Consider the following 18,394-nt stretch of genomic DNA (forward strand, 5'->3'; position numbering starts at 1 on the left):
GCATTCAGATGCCCTGCCTCTCCCTGCTGCTAAAAGGTACCAGGAAACTGCCTGACCTGAATATTTATTAATTGGATGAGCCAAAGCAAGCCCCAGGCATCTCCAATTATATTACTCACAATCCAGGCAAGCTCCGGACCACTCCATCACAGGGCAGCACTCCGGTGTACTGAGCAGCCCCGCAAACAATTCATGTTTGCATTCAAACAATTCTGTTCCTCCCTCTATGAGCAAAAAGAAAAAAAACTTAGAGCCCAGTAGGTTGAAAGGAATAAATAACTGGGGTAGCCAGCAAGATGATTCCTGCAATTACATCCCTGGTTACCAGCTGACCAGAAACCAGAGCCCTTTTTGGCAGCAAGAACTCATGAAGTTTTCAGAGGCTGGTGCCCAGTGGAGAAGATGCAGGGGGGTCGATGGCTAGGTCAGCAGATCAAGCCTCTCTCCGTGCACAGAAATCTGTTTTTCCCCACCACAACTGGCGGCTCTCACCAGGTCACAGCCTGAGGACCATTTAAACAGAGTCAAGCAGTGAGGAAGACGTTGGCATCTCACTAGAAACAGAAGAAAAAAACCTCAGCAGAGCTGCAAAATAGCAGGAAAGTCATGCAGGGTCTCAGAAGGCTCCTCTGCCAGGACCCTCCAGCTGCAGGAAGGCATTTACTGCCCTACCACCACCTTAGCCTAAGGAAGAGCAGTGTTATTTATTTTACAGGGTTTTATTTAACAAGCATGCTAAGGAATCCCTGCAAAACCTTGAGGAGCCTGTGTCAGGGAGGGGCTGCCCTTTTAAATAAATTCACTTAAGCTGGATATATGACTAATTAGCAGGATTGAGGTGATGGTGCTCGGGCTGAGGATCAAGCAGCATGCACAGTCTTGCTTGCCTTCACAGAGCCCATAGCAGCTGGCCAGCCAGGAGGGGTGACAACTCGGGTTAGTCATTTGATTTACTTGGAGCAAGAAACCCCTCCCTGCCCCAAAAAGCTGCAATCCCGCTCCCAGGGGTAATTTCATAGGAAATAAGTGAAGCCTTGTAAGGATGGTGGGTTTTCTCAGACCCTTCCTGCTGCCGACAGTGTTTGGGCTGACACTTGGTGGCAGAGGTTGACTTCTGGGTGAAGATGGACACGCAGACCTTCCTGCCCAAACCCCTCTGCATCCCAGAGGCACCCAGTCCAGTGCTGTGACCCTGATAAAAACCAGAACACTAAAAGGGGTTACTCAATGTTTTAATTGACTTGAGCAGATGACACCGTTTCTATAGCAATGGGCTGTCAGCCCCAATTTGTACAAAATCAGAGTTAAAAAAATAAAAGCACCAAAACCTTTTTAAAAAAACCCAAATGGGCATTTATTAATAACAAGATATAAAAGCACCTCTGCCAGCTCACACTCTTCCTGCCTCCTGGAATTTCTTGAGGAGAAGTTCATCAGCCCGAAGGGCAAAGGTCAAAGCCCGTTTCTGGTAATACGCAGAGTCCAGCACCAGGTTGTCAATCACATCTGCCAGGAGATGGGCTCTCTCAACAGAGCTGCCTGGGGCATCATAGCCCAGGGCAGTGAAATGCACATGCAGGTGATAGTAGGAGGGCTGGTAATGCAGGTAGATTCGCAGCTGGGATCCAGGCACACCAAAGCACTTTGTTATGGCCTCCTGAAGAGAAAAAAAAAGCCCCACAGGTCAGGAGTAGCGATACACAGCAAGGGCACAGGGCAGCTGGGGGCAGGCAGAGCACAGACAGACCTTGGAGCAGACGGGAAGGATCACCCCTGGAAGGCACAAAAGGTGGAGAAAGGCAGGAGTGATTTCTGTTTCCTCCATCCTCACAGCAAGGGGAGGGGGAAGCTGGGAATGACAGTGCTCTTCCCCATCCTCTGTTTCAGCCTCCACGGGGATGGAGCGATGCCTCCGGCTGCCCCACTTTTCTCCCTCCATGACACGATGTGCTCTCCACTCGTATCATTTTCCTTTCCACCCTTATCGCTTTGGCTTGCTCGGCAAGTTACAGGGATGCTGTTACCAGCCGGTGTAATTAAAGCTATAAACAGCAACGGTGAACTCTGGCACACTGGCTTGGTTCACTGCTCAGTGCGCTGCAATCCCCTGACTAATCTCTTAATTAATCTCCACTTTCTCCAGTGGAATTACTTTCCAAATTTCTAACACAGTGAAAGAAAAGAGAAGCTATCACACATCCATCTACCAAGCACACCTCATCACAATGCTGGAAAAAACTTGTCAGCGCTGGAAACCGTTAAGGGCTGGGGAAAAAAAAAGTTACCAACACGGGGAGGACAGGGCTCAAGCCCTGCAGCTCACCGCTGACAGAAGAATACCAAGCACCCCTAAAACACCTCGAACACTGCAAGGCTTTCCCATCTCCCAGGGGAAGGTGCTGACAGCAGCATGGACCAGGGTCTCTGAGTAGAGATGCTAGAAAGGGCAGTGCAGCCCCAGCTAACGATGCATTGTCATCTCTTGGTTATCAGTCCCCACACAGATGCTGTGTGCGCAGGTTGGTCAAGCAGCTGCCACATAAAGCAGGCAGTGAGCATCAGACCAGCCTTGGGCTTACCTTGCCTTCTTGCAAGATGTTCCTCAGCAGCGGGAGATGCTCAGCAGTGAGGTCCCGAAGAGACTTGATCTCCCGGCAGCGAACGAGGGCTATCAGGTAAAGGTCATCCAGCTGCGGACAGAGCAGATGGAGGATGGTGACGAAGGTGACCACAGCGAGAGCAGATGGAGGCACAAACACTTTGGATCCGACATACCAACCACAGCTTTCCAGGCTGTATTACAAGGGGCTATCTGCCATCATGTTTAACCCACACTCAAGCTGGGTTGAATCCAGTACAGATCTCCCAGTACAAGATGCGCCCACCCACAAACCCGCTGCACCTCAAAGCATCATTTCGGGAGAGATGGGGTTTTGTCCAGGAAGAACCAGACAAGGATAGCTTCACCCCAATCAATGAACAGAGGGACCACAAATATCTTCTCAGCTTTAAAGGCAGATGGATCGATCAACTCTTTCCTACCATAAACACAGCACTCACTGTTGCCCTTGCACATTCACAGCATCCCCCGCCCCAAGCATCTCAAAAGCGTTGTCCCAGTGCAGACTGGGGCTGGCAGAAAAGGTGCGGGCACCCACCCTGCTACATGGGGGAGCCCAGGAGGCAGCGGGGTCTGCTGCCAGCAACTCCCACATACAGATGCCATGCTGAGCACAACCTTTTCTGCAGAGCAAGCAAATTGCTTATCTCCACGCTCAGACAAGGATTTACAGTGAATCACAGCAGCCAGAACTGCAACTGCAGATTTTTGAGTGAAAAGTTTCCCGTATTTCCACTGTGCTTACAGCCAGCCACTTTCCAGTTGTACCAGTTCTATAAATAACCATTTTCAAGATCTAATCAGTCACCGGGCGGCCCCAGTGCAGCAACATACAGCTTTTAATCAGATCTTTGGCATCTCCTGAAGCACTTACCAAATTCAATGTTTAACAAGACAGAGTTGTGGATCATCACACTTAAAAATCCCTGTCTCCTTCAACTCCGTTAGCGGCTTTCTAATATAAACACTGCAAAGCAAAGGGTTTAGATATTTGAGACCCAGCAGATCTTTTCAGGGCTGTGAGAAATCCATCTGGCTATTTGGAAACAGATGCCTGTGCCAAAAGACGCTCTCAGAACCCTGTCTTGAGGCTCTCAAAACACGAAGCTGTTATTTGCACCTAGCTAGTAAAGCAATGCTCATGGTTCAGTTTGATTCCCAAGGCAGCCTGTGCACAGCTCCAGAAAAAAAAAACAGTGTATCAGCTTGTCCTCTCTGGATCAGGGCTGACTGGCGGGAGGAAAAGCAAACATCTCTTCTCCTTAGAACAACATCTGCATGTTGCTGTTTGAAACAAATAAGCCTGTTGCTAAAAAGGTCTTGTATGATGTCATGCTGGGCACCATTTCAGGCAACGCCTCAGGGCTCCTGCAGGTTTGAAACCAACTCCAAAGAAGTGGGGAAAAGCGCTACACATCAAATTTAAAAAAAAAAATAATTAAAAAAAACCAAACCCCAAGAAACCAACTCAAACCACTACCAAGGTTGGGCAGCCAGAGCTGATGCAGCACCCAGAAGGTTGAGGCCAGCAGCAAGCATGCAGACTGACACAAAAAAGACGTTTTCCTCCTGTCCATCAGCCTGAAATTACAGGTGTGTAAGCAGCATTTGCAGGCAAGGTGCTAAGCTAGCACAAGGCAACACCATCGAAGGGACCTCTAAGGGAAGGCTCGGAGAGTCCTGCTGGGAGCTCTGTCTCACTTCCCTGATGTAGTTTAGTAGCCTTGCCTGTTCAGTGGGACACAGCAGAAAGGAACCAGTGCTCACAGGCAGCCCTGGGGCTGCTGGGATCGGCTTTGGCTCAGCACCACCCATAGCCAAGAAGAAATTCCTTGGCTCAAAGGCAGAAGTCGACAGTCCTTGCTGGGATGCTGACTCGCCTGCCTGGGAAAGAGACAGGCAACATGAACATCCCAGATAGCCCCAGGGATGACGGCTCTCTTGTTGCAGACAGCAGCTGGGAAGAAATCAAGAAGATCCTGTTCAGCATACTAAGAGGCAACAGCAGCACAGGGAAACCTCCCCTAAAGACAGATCCTACCATTTAAATGCTCCTTGACCATGCTAGTTGTGAGATACTGATACAACAGGTCTCCAGAGAAAGCTAAAGCACAGGGGTTTGGCCCATCCATCTCCAATCCTGATGAGAGTTGTGAAGCTTGGCTGCAGCAAGCAAGAATTTACACTGAGGCTTTGCTCAAAGCAAGGAAAGGGGTGGTGTGATGCACTTTTTAGGACCTCTAAATATTGCCACCCTGAAAATAAAGGGCACTGAACAAGGCACAGTGGTGTAAGCAAGGCTGCAAGCTTGCCATGTATCACCTGCTTTGCAAAGTTTCTTCAGGATGAAGATCATGCCTCCCAGTGAAGCAGCTAAAATTCGAGCTTGGTTACCCCACCACAGCTTAACAAGGGATTTTTGGAGTAGCTGATGCTGCAGGGTAGTCTCTGGCCACCATGAATTCCCTGCACAAACTACCTGTCCTCCCCAATTCAGTTCCCCAGGAGACTCTGCATCAGACCAGAAACAGGTGCTGCCAGCACACAAACACAAAATTGTGCTGCCCACAAGCAGGCAGCCCTTTTTTTTTTGTTTTGAGTTTTATTTCCCATTTCTGAGTTTTAAATCATACAGTAACTTTCCCCCTCTATGATCTGCAGAAGCATTTTGAGGATCAGAAACACAAAACAGGACTTTTTTCTCCACTCTGCCAACTTCAACGGGTGCGTGTGTGGAGTTTCACCTCCCCAGGCACATCCGCAGATGTACAGCACAGAAGTGAGCCAGAGCCCAAGGAAATAAGCCACTCAATTTAGGATTACAGCCTGGGCTTAAAACACTCTGCATTTCAATGTGTGGCCACTCCTACGAGGGGTTAAGCAGCTGCTCCTAAGCTAAGGACCATCTGTTTAATACTGTGTGGAGGAGAGTTAATTGCAGCAACCAAAGGCCAACACATCTGCCCAGTTTGTGCCTAAAGCAGAGGCTTGCAAAAAAAAACAAAACACCCAAACAAGTTCAGCAGGAACAAATACACAGCTGGATTTAGCTTCAAACATATCATGACAACATTTGGGCTAATACAGGAAAGAGAAAGCAAACCTAATAAAGAAATCACCCAGCAGCAGGGAGAACAGCCTGTGTTCTGCAGTTCCCACAATTAGCACATGATAAAAGGCTCTGGCAATATCATCACTTAATGACAGTGTGAACAGGAAGGACATAGTTCCTTACTAAAACTTTCATTAGCGTGCTATTAGCAGCATGAAAGTGGACATTTCCTCTGGATTACCTTCCCACAAGCAGCATCCCTTCAAAGATAGGAGGAGCAAACAAACCTGGGTTTGATTCCACTTAAAATCTGGAACTAGAACAAAGCCATTGCAAGGATCTGGGTTTTCATGGATGATTCGATCGGCCTCAGCTTTCTTTTCCAGGATATTATACACCCACTGAAAGAGAAATACACAGTTTACAAACCAGCAAAGAAACCAACGCCTCAGGCACATTTAGCCCAAGCTCATTGATTAGTGCACACTCCCTGCACCTACAATGTAAAAAAAGCCCAATGACTTGAAGACGACCAAGTAATTTCATGTCTGGTGACATTTGTAGTTAATTACTCATAAAACACTCCCAACAACAAAACCCAGGCTGTTATGAGCCCTTCAGTGAAAAGATACCCCCAACCCCATTGTGTGGCACTGCACTGCCAGGCGGCTAAATTATTCGGGGATTTTTGTTTTCTTCTCAAGAACTGGCCACAGCTGGAGATGAGGTATTGAACAGAGATGGCTTAGCCCACTGTATAAATAGTTGCATTTGCCCCTAAGAGGATGCGGAGAGATAATTCTCCCCAGCGCAGTCTAGCAACACCTCAAGACCACCTGGCTGCTTTAGGTGACCCGGGTGGAGCTGCTGCAAGCACTAAAAGCCCCAAGGGGCACCAGCATCCCTCCTCCGTGCTCCCACTGGCTGACAACCTACAGGTACAGGCACTCTGAGAGATCAGCCACCAGCACAAGCAACCCCGTGCGCCCCAGGCCCTGGCGAGGCGGGCAGCAGTGGAAGTCAGCTCTCATGGGCCTCAGCAGATGCCTCTTGCAGCACCACAGGGCTGTTTGCACTTTTTTACCTCCCAGGCTGCACCGAAACCTTTACAACTAGGTCTGGGAAGGAAACTCTGCTGATTTGGGTGGGTTTTTCCCCCCCTCCCCATTTAAAAAAGAAGGAGCAGATTGCTTGCAAGCCTGAGGCTAGATGTAGCTCCAGCTGCTGGCAGCCAGCACTCAGCTGGGCAAATACAAAAGGCCTGTGTTTTCTTGGGCAATGCACGTCTCTGTTTCCTGACCGCTTAGAACACAGCTCGCTGCTTCTCCCCTTCCGTACTTAAAGCTTCAGCCTCCAGACTGCCTATAATCCCTGCTCTGGTTATCCCCCCCCCTACTTCTCCTTCAGAGCAAAGCACCATCCAGAGAAGTTTCAGCCACAAAACGAAAAAGACCAAGGATAAGCGATGAAGTAAGGCTGTCAAAACGCACCTTTGCTTTTCCTGGCTCCCAGCCTGAGCTCAAGCTTCCTCTCTGCACCTCCAACATGCACTTTACACTCTAGCTTAAGTATTGGACTGCCAAGGGAGTCTCCAGCCAGGTCGCCAAGAGATAAAACAAGGCAGCAGAAAATAGCTAGGGCTTGGAACCTGAAGATGTTTTGAAACATCATTTTCCCCATCAAGTTTAGGTATAAAACGTTTTGGTTGCCCTTGGTGGGTAGGCAAGATACAGCCGGTCTTGCAGGCACGCTGAGCAAGCTGGGTCAGCAGATGCTGGGCAGACCAGCACTCAAGATAAAAAGACAGCCTTTTTGGGGAACTCTGTCAAGAGTTTAATTAAGCTAATCAAATCTTAGACTCATTGTGAACCGACCTGAATATATCCTTAGGGAGAAACCAATCTCTCCTCCCTTGATCTGTTTTTTCCTTAAATTTCTGGTCTTTTCTTCCTAGCAACGTTTTAGAGAAGATTAGATTCTCAAAGTGATTTTGGAAAGCATGGCACAAGATCACTGTGCTCTGTGACCCTGGAAGAAAAGCAGGGCATGAAGCTCAGCAGGAAATGAAAGTTTGCTCCTTGGGGTTTTTTGTTGGGTTTTTGTTTGGGTTTTTTTTTTTTAATTTGGGGGGTGTGGAGGGGGGTGGGGGTGTTGGATTATTTTTTTATGCCTGTTCTTTTCAGAAATGCCAAGCTATCAGTGCCCTAAATAAGTTCCCCGATCAGATGAGCTGAATTTTAAACCCAATGCTGCCTCATGTGATGGGCAGGTCACCAGCTGACTGCTCTTGCTGTTTCCAGCACAAGCCCAGTGAGGACAACACATGTCCAGTGACTGGCACCACAATAAAACTATTATACTGAAAGCATCCGCTCTTTGCATCCTCCAGCGGAAAACAAAGACACCTCTGTAGTCCCCTGATATTTACGTTACCCTTCACATTTTCCCTTCCACTCATCAAAACCAGTTAAAGACAGGCAAAGCCCAAGGAATGAGTTGTGATGCAGGAATCCAAGAGCAATCTGTGCTTTCCTTTTTCCACAACACCCAAGAGACTCCTAAAAAGCCCAGCTAACAGCACCAACGCCCAGGGAGCCACCCTCAGGAGGAGGAACGCCCCAGCATAGGAAGTCTCCAGAAACCTTGGGAAAGGCAACTTTGGGTCCATCTCCGAGGCAAATGTTTTCCTGCAAAGATGGAGAAAGATGCCCTAGAGGATAGAAGGATGGGGACACCAGGGGAGTTTTAGGGGAAAGAGAGCTCTTGTTTACCATTGCTGAGCTTACCCCAAAGGTCAGACAGCGTCAAGAAAGCGCGATAGATAAGGGGATGCATTGAGCAAAACAGGCAGCACCACAGCCCAGGACCAGCAGAAGTAGCCTGCAGCCAGTCGTGTTTGAGAAGCAGGCTGCCCAGCCAGGTGAGGGGACACAGTACCACAGAGCTGACAACATGCTGATGGAACAGGCAACAGGGAGAAAGGGGCAGAGCACTCCCAGAGGCTCTTCTGCCTCCAACCTGGGCTTCGGAGGAGACAGACAGCCCACGCATTAAGAAGGAGACCAAAGACATCAGTCTCTGCAGAGAGGAAGCAGTGGAACCATACCTGGATGCTGAAGCTCTGCGACTGGATGAAGGGCAGTGTTATGTTCTTATAATCCTCCCAGGTTTCACGGATGAGGTGCACTTCTTGACGGAGATATTTCTGAAGGTGTTTCTCTGTGGCGGGGTACACCACCGTGGTTTTTATCTCTAGAAACAAACACATGCACTGAGTTACCATCACAGACGAAATCCACATGACTTCCTTCAGTCCCAGACAAATCTGTTTTCCCTTCCAATAAATGCCACACTAACACATTTTGAAAAGATACCACTAAAATAGCAGGGTGGAGGAGAACAGACAATGAAAGCAAACATGTGCTTTAACCTCCCGGGCTGCCGCTGCTTTTCTCAAGGATAAGCTGACAACACAGCCAGGGCCTGTCTTTCCAGTTCAGGTGGAGGAGTTCGCCACCTGAAAGGTTTTTTTCTCCACACACACTTGCTCTTTCAGGCATATCAGCAACACAGGGGCAGAGCTGGGGCTCCCAGGAAGGAATTTATGTGCAGCCAGGACAGAAGCACGACCCCCAGGGCAGCCTCTTCTTCCCCATACTTGAGTCCAGAGCTCATAGGATGTTTGCAAGTGAGCACCCAGCAACTTTCTCCAGCCACGAAACCAGACGTTGCGTGAGCTGCAAGCAGCAGGGCCAGCACAAGGAGCAGCTCCTTCCCAGAGCTCTCAACCGTCAGGATGTTGGCCTTGAGCGCCAAGTGCAGGAGGCAAAAAGGTCAAGGGCACAGGGATGGATCTAGAGCAAACACCACAGGCGTATAGGTTAACACAGCGCACAATGAGCTGGTGGGAAAGGGCTCAGTGATTGCCCTGCACCAGCCGACAAACAAAGAACATTTAGCTGTTTACTCTTGCAAAAGGAAGACAGCTTCTGTTTACCTCAAGATTAAAACTTTGCTCTGTATTTTTTCCTGTGCCGTTAAACAGGACGCAATCACACACCTCATCAAGCTGGCAGCTTTGACCTCGGCAACAGCAAATCTTACCCACAGCAGTAAAACACTCAGAAAAACCCCCTCTTTGGCAGAGATTAGACGTGCGATACAGAGCCTGCCACAACTCCAAGGGCACCAGCAGTGCCTCCACTTTCCCAGCTAATGGAGAGCTGCTATAAAACTTAATGCAGGAAGGAGAAAACCCCTGCAGGCCCAGATAAACCCCGAGCAGATCGGGCAGAAGCAAGTGGCTGGGGCACTGCAAACACTGCAGCTCGTGCCCAAGCTCTGCCACAGCCACAAAAACCATGGGCTGCACACTCACCAGGGTACCAGACCTGCTCCATGCTTTCTATATGCATATATGCTAGCCAGACACCGAATACAAAAATCTGTTCCTAAAGCCAGGATTTAGGGTGTTTTGGGGCTGGTGTTTTTTTGGGTTTTTTTTAGTTTTTTGTTTGTTTTTTGGTGGTTGGTTTGGTTTTTTTCCTCAAAGGTTGGCGCTACACTAGTGGGAGACTCTGCCTTTTCATTTCATGCCAAACCCAGCTTAATGAAATCCACAGGAAAATGCTGGTAACATGAAATATGAAAATGCAAACCACAAGGGCAGTCTGGTCTGATTCCCACCATACACATGTTCAAACAAGGTTGTTTTCCAGGACTCTATTAGCACTTCTAGCAGGATGATGTAATAGCAAAAAAAAAAAACCAAAAAAAACCAAAAACCCACACAACTAAAGACAGACAAGGCTACAGTTCCTCTGCTCCTCACTTAAGAAGACCAACAAAGCATTGGGGAGAAAACAAAAAGGCAAACAATAAGAAGATACCACATCCAGCCTGAGGAGCGAGACTTCCACAATTCAATTTTAGATCCCAAAACAAGAGCAGGGGCTGCAGCAGAACGCAGTCCACGCTGGGGCGATGATAACTGCAGGCCATGCACTGGCTGGGATGGGGTTGCAGAGGACCCTTCATGGCTTCTCCAACACCTCCCCAGTTTGGCTGCTCATGGTGGGGAGAGCCACTTTACTTTTTAAAGCCTAGTGAGAGATCAGCAAAATCCTTAGTGTGCAGCTGTGGCTTAGCAGCAGATGTTTGGAAGAGGAGAGGGGGGAGAAGCTGTGGTTCACTAATGATTATTTCCCTTCTAGAGGTCTCATCAGCCCTGAAACACCCCAGCAATGCTAATTAGCATAAATCACTATAGCCAGGGAAGCTGTCTAATAAGTGCTCAGAGCCTGACTATCGTTAGAAGCCCGCACACAGGATGTAAAGTCCTGGCTAAGGCTGGGCTCAGCCACAAGAAACATCCATGGCGAGACAGGGCTCACCACAAAATCTTTCCATTGCTGGCGACCAGCCACATTCGTGCTCCATTTTCAAAGTCGCCCTGCTCATGGCAGGCTCCTCGTACACTAAAGTATCACGTACGCTGTGGGGCAGCTGAAACCTACCCCGGCCAGGAAATGGAGATGAAGAACCACTGGACATGTGATGTGGGTTTTTAAGCTCACTGAAGGGCCAGGGGTTGTCTCCACTCATGTCTGAGTCACATCAGCCGGCGTGCTCCTGAATGCCAGCCTAGGGATGCCATGAAACATCTGTGGTTTATTCTGGAAGTCAGGACTTACCATCAGTTAACTGGAGGTTATAAAAAAGGAAGTTTAATTAAAGGAACCTGGATGAGCAGGAAGCAGAGGTACCAAAGTGGTAAAGAACAAGTGACTGGCCAGTTCACCCTACAAAGGATGTTTGGGGGGACATACGACACCATTGTTCCCTGCCCAGGAGAAAATGAAGCTTGGACTGACCAGAAACAAAACTACTTCTCCCCTCTCCTACTAAAAACTAGAGTGAAAAAAAACCCACCCAAAACACAAGAAACAAAACCAAAACACCAGTTCAATTTGGGGAACTTACAGAAAAAAAGGCTGAAGATAGCTGTCACCAGGAGAGGACAGAACACATTACCCCATGCTCCCTATGGTGCAGGACAGCTACACGTTGCAGATGGGAAGGAGGTAGAGAGAGCTCATACATGTAGCAAAGTGCACTCCAGGCCCGCTAGCGATGCCCTGTCCCCTTTCACCCTGTGCTGTCCCCAGGCTTTGCCAAAATCCCCCTCCAGCTTGGCACATTAAATTTCCAACTACGTGAACAGTGATGACAGGCCAGGGTGACCCACCAAGATGCCTTGCACTTGCTGCTCCCATCCCACTCAGCCATTAAAATGGACCACTGTAGCTGTTTTAAGTAGATTTAAACACACTAGGGAGCCAAGAGAAGCAGACAGGGCAGGAACAACTAGTTTCTACTTTTGGGCAGGGGTGCTTTTTTCCTCCCTTTGCTAGTAGGAAGCTAAGCTTTGGCTCATAATCTGCCTAATCAATTCAATCGTTGGGGTGCAGAAAGGTGCCAAGTTCAGGAAGCAGCACAGAAAGTCACATTTGCCCTCATGCAAATTTTTCCCCCCCTCTGCAAACCTCTCTCCTGCTGCATACAGCTCTACACTGTCTTCCCATCATCAGGTATCTCTTTTGATGCAGCCCTAACTAAATATGAGGCACAACCACCTCCTGCTGTATTAACATTTAGTTTTATGATCACAACTACACAGCAGTCACAGGGGAACACCTGATTTTAACCCACCCCCAACCAGGTACGACCACAGCTTTGCCTCAGACATCTGGGGCTCTCATCATTGAATGAAATAAAGGCACAAAAGAAAAGGATAGAGCTTGCAAGAGCTCACAGTCTCCAAGGCCAGCACATGCCAGGGCAAGCCAAGCATGCTGATGGGGACTTCTGCCAAGGCTGTCTGGCCTTGGTTCTCATCCAAGGACTCCATGGACTCTAGCTGCAACAGCCATGGCAAAAAAAAAATTTACAGGTTACCAAACTCCCCCAAAAAAAGAACAAAACACGATGATACCTCCCACCATGCCCCAAACCACCCAACATGCTCCCACTGCTTCAAGCTCCAGCTTTTTAAGTATAAATGCAAAGAGTTTTCTTTGCTGGGCAAGCCCCACTGGCAGGCGGAGCGTGGAAGTGCCAGGAGACAAACCAGCCTTCCCAGTGCAGCTTGTGCAAGTTTCTTCAGCTCCTCACTGCCTGAAACCAGATGCTTTTTGGGCTCAGGAAGGCAGGGATACGTCTTGCTTCCTGTATGACTGAACACTTTCTTTCCACACTCTCCCATTTCTCCCACAATTTCTCCACCCTGTGTCAGAGGGATGAAGCTGGAGCTCCTCCCGATATGCTCATTTTTAAACATTTTTTAATAAGCTTCAGCCTGCAACACAGGGATGAGCCGTGCCCGGTGAGTACAAGACTCCTTAAAGGACTGATAAGAGCCCTTAAATTACACCAGCACATCTTTGGTGTGGAGGAGGCGAGGAGGCTGCTTTTTGCTGGAAACAGCAAGCTCTCCTTACCGACCGGGTGTGAACACCACCAGGAGCTGGATGTTACCAGGGAATGCATTGATTGAACGAACCATCTGGCTTTTGCAGTCAAGCCTTTGGCAGCAGAAAAAAAAAATCCTTCCCCTGCTATGAAAGCAGCCCTTGCTCTCCCTGCAATGGGGAGTCCTAGAGTTCGGGCTTCCTCCACCAGTATCTCACACCTCTAGGCATAAGCTGCCTCTTAAATCTAGGCAACATCCAGCACCTGGCCTTAAATACAAATGCCTGCCTTGGCCAGCAGCAAAGCAGCTACAGTCAGAGGGCACACACTGACACCGCTCCTCCTCACAAGCTCACTCACAGATTTCCTTCTTATTCAGGTGGTTTGGGTCACCCTTCAGACAAGCTCTGACCATTACTAAGCTGGTTTGCAAATGTTATTTCCCATTTTAGCCTTGACACATCTCTTCAGGTGACCAGTGAAACTGATGAGCCAAGCAAGACACAGATGAGGCCCTTTTTCTGACTGGCACTGTCTTCACACACCCCCACACTGGTGTGCTCCCAGCCCTGAAAATCTCATCTTTAAGCAGCAGCAGAGCGAAGTTCCTCTTCACAGGACAGAGGGCAAGTCCTTTGCTCAGGTAATGTGCTTCTTTTGGCCTCCCTTTCTCTGCCTTCACTATGCAAACAAAGCAACTGGCCCAGCCTCACAGTGGACCACCAAGACAAAACAAGCTTTCATCACACAGGGCCTGTGTTAGCTTGACTCCGTGGAGGGAAGAGCATCCAACTCACTTAAGTGAGGAGGCGGAGAGAGGGTGAAAAAAAAATATCCATATCCACTTTCAGCTATCAAGGCACTCCAGTTGAATGAAGAGCCCTCGGGGACTTCGGACCACAAAGGCAGCATTCAGAAACGAACATGCTTTGAAAAAGCAGATGGACCCGGAGGCAGCTACTCACACATCAACACACTCAACGTCATGAGTCACCTGCGGTCATGATTTCCTCACTCTGGAGATTTATCTTACATTTAGAAAGAAAGCAGCTGAGCATGGAGGGGCTTAGCTGCCCAAGATACTGCAAAATCCCCAGGGTGAATTCCTCTTCTGCACACCACCACAACCTGGGACTTTTCAGAGGAACTGCTTAGACCTTTTTTTGCAAAACACTTTCACTGCATCCTGTTAGCCAGACGTAAGCCTGCTAGCATCAGGAGATAAAACCCTGTATCTCTCTAACCCTGCAACCAAGAGGCTGAGATGCACCTCATGCAAGGGCCCACTGGGTCTCTATACAATCACTCGACATCCTGGGACTTCCCACAAGCCATGACATTGTCTGCAGCCTTTCAGGAAATTTCTCCTTTGTTTTATGTTTGTGAGCAGCATTTCTCATGTTGATTCCCTCCTTGGGCTGTGACTCAGCTCAAAAGAGCAATTTCCTTCCCCTCTGACACACCCAACCACTTCCTCTGGTTCTAGATCAACTGCCCACCAGTGGCTCATGCAACATGCCCGCAAAAACAGCTATTTGGTCCTGAATCGCTTAGAAGGAAGAAGTCTCCTTGCTCACCACTCAGAGCCAGGGAACCTGGAGAGCAGCACCAGTGTCCGCAGCCTCCTCCTGGTCTCCAGCTTGAGGCTGCCCAACATCCAGAGCAAGCACAGCAGTGCCAAGGAGAGGAGTGGGAAGCAAAGATGCACCACTGGGTAATGTTTCTGCAAAACTCTATATTTTAAAGGCAATTTAAAAAGTAATTAGAAAGATAAACTTCAGCAGAAGGAAGCTAGAAGGTTTTTCACCATTCAAGCCTGCAAGAGGAACCGCACACTCATGTCAAAGCACAGGTTTGGTCCAGCCATACACAAAATGAACAGCATGGCTCCACGGGGCAGAGTCACAGCACAGAGGGAGCACTGAAGAGAAACAACCCGTGCAAGGATTTAGTTTAACAAAGGGCAAGAAACAGGACGTGAGAAGACCCAGGTTCACCTGGGTTTGCTCCAGCCTCTCAGAAAAAGCAGGACCTGGCACAGCACTGATGGACACCAACAACCCTTTAACAGCCTTTTCACCCCTGCAAGGGGATTTGCACCTGGCCTAGATCTTAAAATAATTTTGCTCTCAGAGTAATGCTGGAGTTACACAGCAAAGGGCTACGAGGCAGTCACATGCCAGGACGGCTGCAGAGACCCAAGGGATTTTAGTCTTGCAATGCCACCTCGTGGGAATTGCTGCAAGTCACTGCCGGCACCCAAGCAGGAGTCTTTCCAGCCGACGAAAGCACAGCTTTAACATCTTCCCACGCAAGGCACATTTGCAACAACTGTGGTGGTGTGGTGTTTTCCTGCCCTTGAACAAAGGTGGCTTTGTAATGCTGAAACCTCTGATTTTGAGTCCTCAACAGCGTAAGAGGAGCTCTGCACAACTACCAAGCTCCCAGAGCCAGACGGTGCTTCCTCCTATACCACGGAAACAGTGTTAAAATAAGAACATTTTTGGGAAGGCACATCAAACATCCCAAAAATTTAAACTGGGTCTGAAACAACTTCTTACTTAAGGCTATCACTCTGATTAATTTTGACTTTGTTAAACCCATTTGGCTACCATTATGTTTATGGAAGTGTCAACATGTAATTAATCACTGCACTTCCAGAATTTAAACACATACCAGCATTAAACTGAAGTGCCCAGCCTATCAAAAGAGCAGCCCTGCTTTCCAGCGGTGGCTGGAGTGCGCTGCAATTGCAGGACACCTTTTCCACAGTGACAAGAATCCATCTCACAGAATGAGTCTTTCACTGAAGCTATCCACCCCGTCCATCTGACCTTGTCATACTTTGTTATTAATAGGGTTTCACAACACACGGATGCGTGAAATCAACAGGGCGAGGCCTGAAAGGCAGAGGCCAGGTGCCCGCCTGCCCCAGGCATTCAGCATTACCAACATTTAAATCCCCTCTGCAAATATACTAGACGTCTGCCCTCACCAAGCAACAAAAATAAAGCACATGAGAGAGATTACACCCTGGAAAGAGATGCAGCTGACGTGTGCTTTGCAGAGACTGTTTTTTAAATAAGCCATATGGGGAGAGTCTATCATACCAGGTTAACTGAAAAAAAACCCCAAACAACAAGGAAAGCTGTCAGACCCATAAGGTCTTCTTCATCTTTAAATCAAGGCACAGGCAGATGATTACAAGTAATCACACTATGGGCATTTAATGGCCTGCTACTCATCAGTCAAGCTAGGTGTCCAACAAGTGCAGGGAAAAGGGGGTGAAACAAGGCAGGATCCGAAGCCTCAGGAGTAATACATCACTTCCAGAGCAGCAACAACCCACCGATCCCACCTCAGCCAGGTTGGCTGCTGTCAGCCAAGCCACAACCAAGGTGGTGTGATCAGGTCCCCCAGCAGCATTTGCTTATCTCACTGCACCCTACCCTCCAGAGCTAGCAGGAGCACTCTGACCAGCATTCCAGCTATGACCACTGGTCCACAGCTGAACTGTGGAGCAAGCAGCCCTCCTAGGACACCCCCCCATGCGAGGCTGAAAACACTCACCGCTCAGCTCCGGGGGAGGATAGAGGTGGTATGTGCTGTAAATGTCATTGTGCATCTGCAGCTCCAGCTTTGTGTGCTTCTTCAGCAGGTCCAGTACCTTCTCCTCCTGGAAGGGAGTCTTTTCCAGGATGACTACAGCATCTGTGCCCTCTCCAGAGGGACTGGTCACCTGGAATAAGAACAGATAAAGCCACTGGCAAACACAGATCCAACACTGGGTGGAGAGTTCAAGGCCAGAACCTGATCGCTTCCACCTAGGGACCATGGCAGACACCTTGCAGCCTCGACATTTTCATGCACAAACCCACTCCTAGCTCAGTCACCCACTGGGCAGCACCTGTCCAAAAATACAAAGGCATGTTTGCCCTGAAGCTCCCTATCAGGGAACACAAGCGGGTTTTTTGCAGGAGGACAGGATGCGGAAAACTTCCTAGCTCACATGCACCTCTCCAGATGCTCCCAGCACCCACAGCTTCGTTCCCACTAACCCACATCACTGATTTCATCTGAGATACACCTGCAAGTTGCCACAGGGCCACTGACCAGGCAGTCAGAGAGGTCAGGAAGAAGGCAGAGGCAGGTGTAGGGGTTAGTATCATGGCACAAGTTTGCTCCCTGACTGTTTTGGGTCAAGCGCTGCTGCTTTGCTCCAAGGAACCACAACCCACATCCAGGTATGGCCTGAGCATGCTGGTTTTGGTAGGTGCAGGGTGTGGAGCACACCCCCAAGTCACTCCTGTCAGTACAGGACCCAGGCGAGGCCTCACTGAACACCTCTTGGGGAGAACAGAGGGGTTCCCCCGGGGCTCCCAACCCAGCCACAGTCCCAGGGTAGAGCAGGCAGGTCTGTGCCCAGCTCAGTCACCTACTGACCATCAACCCATTGCCCTGAGAGCAAAGCAGCAGCCTGAAACTGCCCTGTCCTCGTTGCCTGCTCAGATGCACACCTCGGAGACAGGAGCCAAGGTGGCTACATGGTTCCAGCACCATGGCCAGGCTCCCTGGCCATAAAACTTAGTGTTATTACAAACTTCCCTTTTATGGCACCTGATTGACAAACCTATCCTATTAACAGCCCTAGAGTTAGCATTTTGCTTGCAATTCAATGCCACTTTACCTACTAAGCACGAAAAAAGAGCTCGCAGGGATAAAAGCAACAGGTATACCAACGAGAAAACACAACCTGAGGCTTGCAATAAGGCTTCCAGGGAGCAACCGCCCCCAGCCCGCTTTGGGCAGCACCGGGCTGGAAACGCGAGCGTGGGGCCGCGCCGCGCGGACTGCGGAAAGGCCGGGCTCGGCCGCAGCCCTGCGGAGCGGAGGACACCGGGGAAGCCCCGGCCACGGCGAACCGGGCCGCGCCATGTGGCCCAGAGGGGCGTGGCCTCCGCAGCGGGGGCGGGGCCTCCACGGGGCGGGGTAACCCCTCCGCGGGGACACGGCGGCGGGCCCGCTCGCCCCCCCGCCCGCCCAGTACCTCCCCGTGCAGGAACACGGCCTTGTCCCGCGCCGACTCCCGCAGCACGCGCCGCAAGCGCAGCTCCGCCAGCGGGAACGGGGCGGCGGCGGCCCCGTCGTGGGGCACGGTCCCGGCCTCCGCCTCCTCCTCCCGCTTCCTCTTCGGCCGCGGGCCCTCCGCCATCGCGCCCGCGCCCCTGCGCACTGCGCCTGCGCGGCGCTGC

The 18,394-nt window shown here is 49.8% G+C and overlaps 1 protein-coding gene across 1 annotated transcript; it reads right to left on the minus strand.

The window, feature by feature from the left end:
* Nucleotides 1-1,215: 1,215 nt before the first annotated feature.
* Nucleotides 1,216-18,389, minus strand: DCPS (decapping enzyme, scavenger). The gene is made up of 6 exons (XM_055695939.1): nt 18,190-18,389; nt 16,713-16,881; nt 8,779-8,924; nt 5,960-6,073; nt 2,580-2,690; nt 1,216-1,657 (listed from the first exon to the last, which is right to left on the minus strand). Exons 1-6 carry the CDS (start codon nt 18,352-18,354, stop codon nt 1,391-1,393), a joined length of 972 nt encoding a protein of 323 aa, XP_055551914.1. The 5' UTR covers nt 18,355-18,389; the 3' UTR covers nt 1,216-1,390.
* Nucleotides 18,390-18,394: the final 5 nt, after the last annotated feature.

The sequence above is a fragment of the Falco cherrug genome, chromosome 17 (genome assembly GCF_023634085.1).
Source record: "Falco cherrug isolate bFalChe1 chromosome 17, bFalChe1.pri, whole genome shotgun sequence".
NCBI classification, from domain to species: Eukaryota; Metazoa; Chordata; class Aves; order Falconiformes; family Falconidae; genus Falco; species Falco cherrug.

What these genes read in the sequence shown, in the direction of transcription:
- DCPS (XM_055695939.1), bottom strand. Translation starts at nt 18,354, where the DNA reads ATGGCGGAGGGCCCGCGGCCGAAGAGGAAGCGGGAGGAGGAGGCGGAG. An exon ending in TCCTCCCCCGGAGCTGAGCG is followed by an intron (nt 8,925 to 16,712) that starts GTGAGTGTTTTC and finishes GTTTGTTTCTAG; the next exon opens with AGATAAAAACCACGGTGGTG. An exon ending in CGCAGAGCTTCAGCATCCAG is followed by an intron (nt 6,074 to 8,778) that starts GTATGGTTCCAC and finishes TTTCTCTTTCAG; the next exon opens with TGGGTGTATAATATCCTGGA.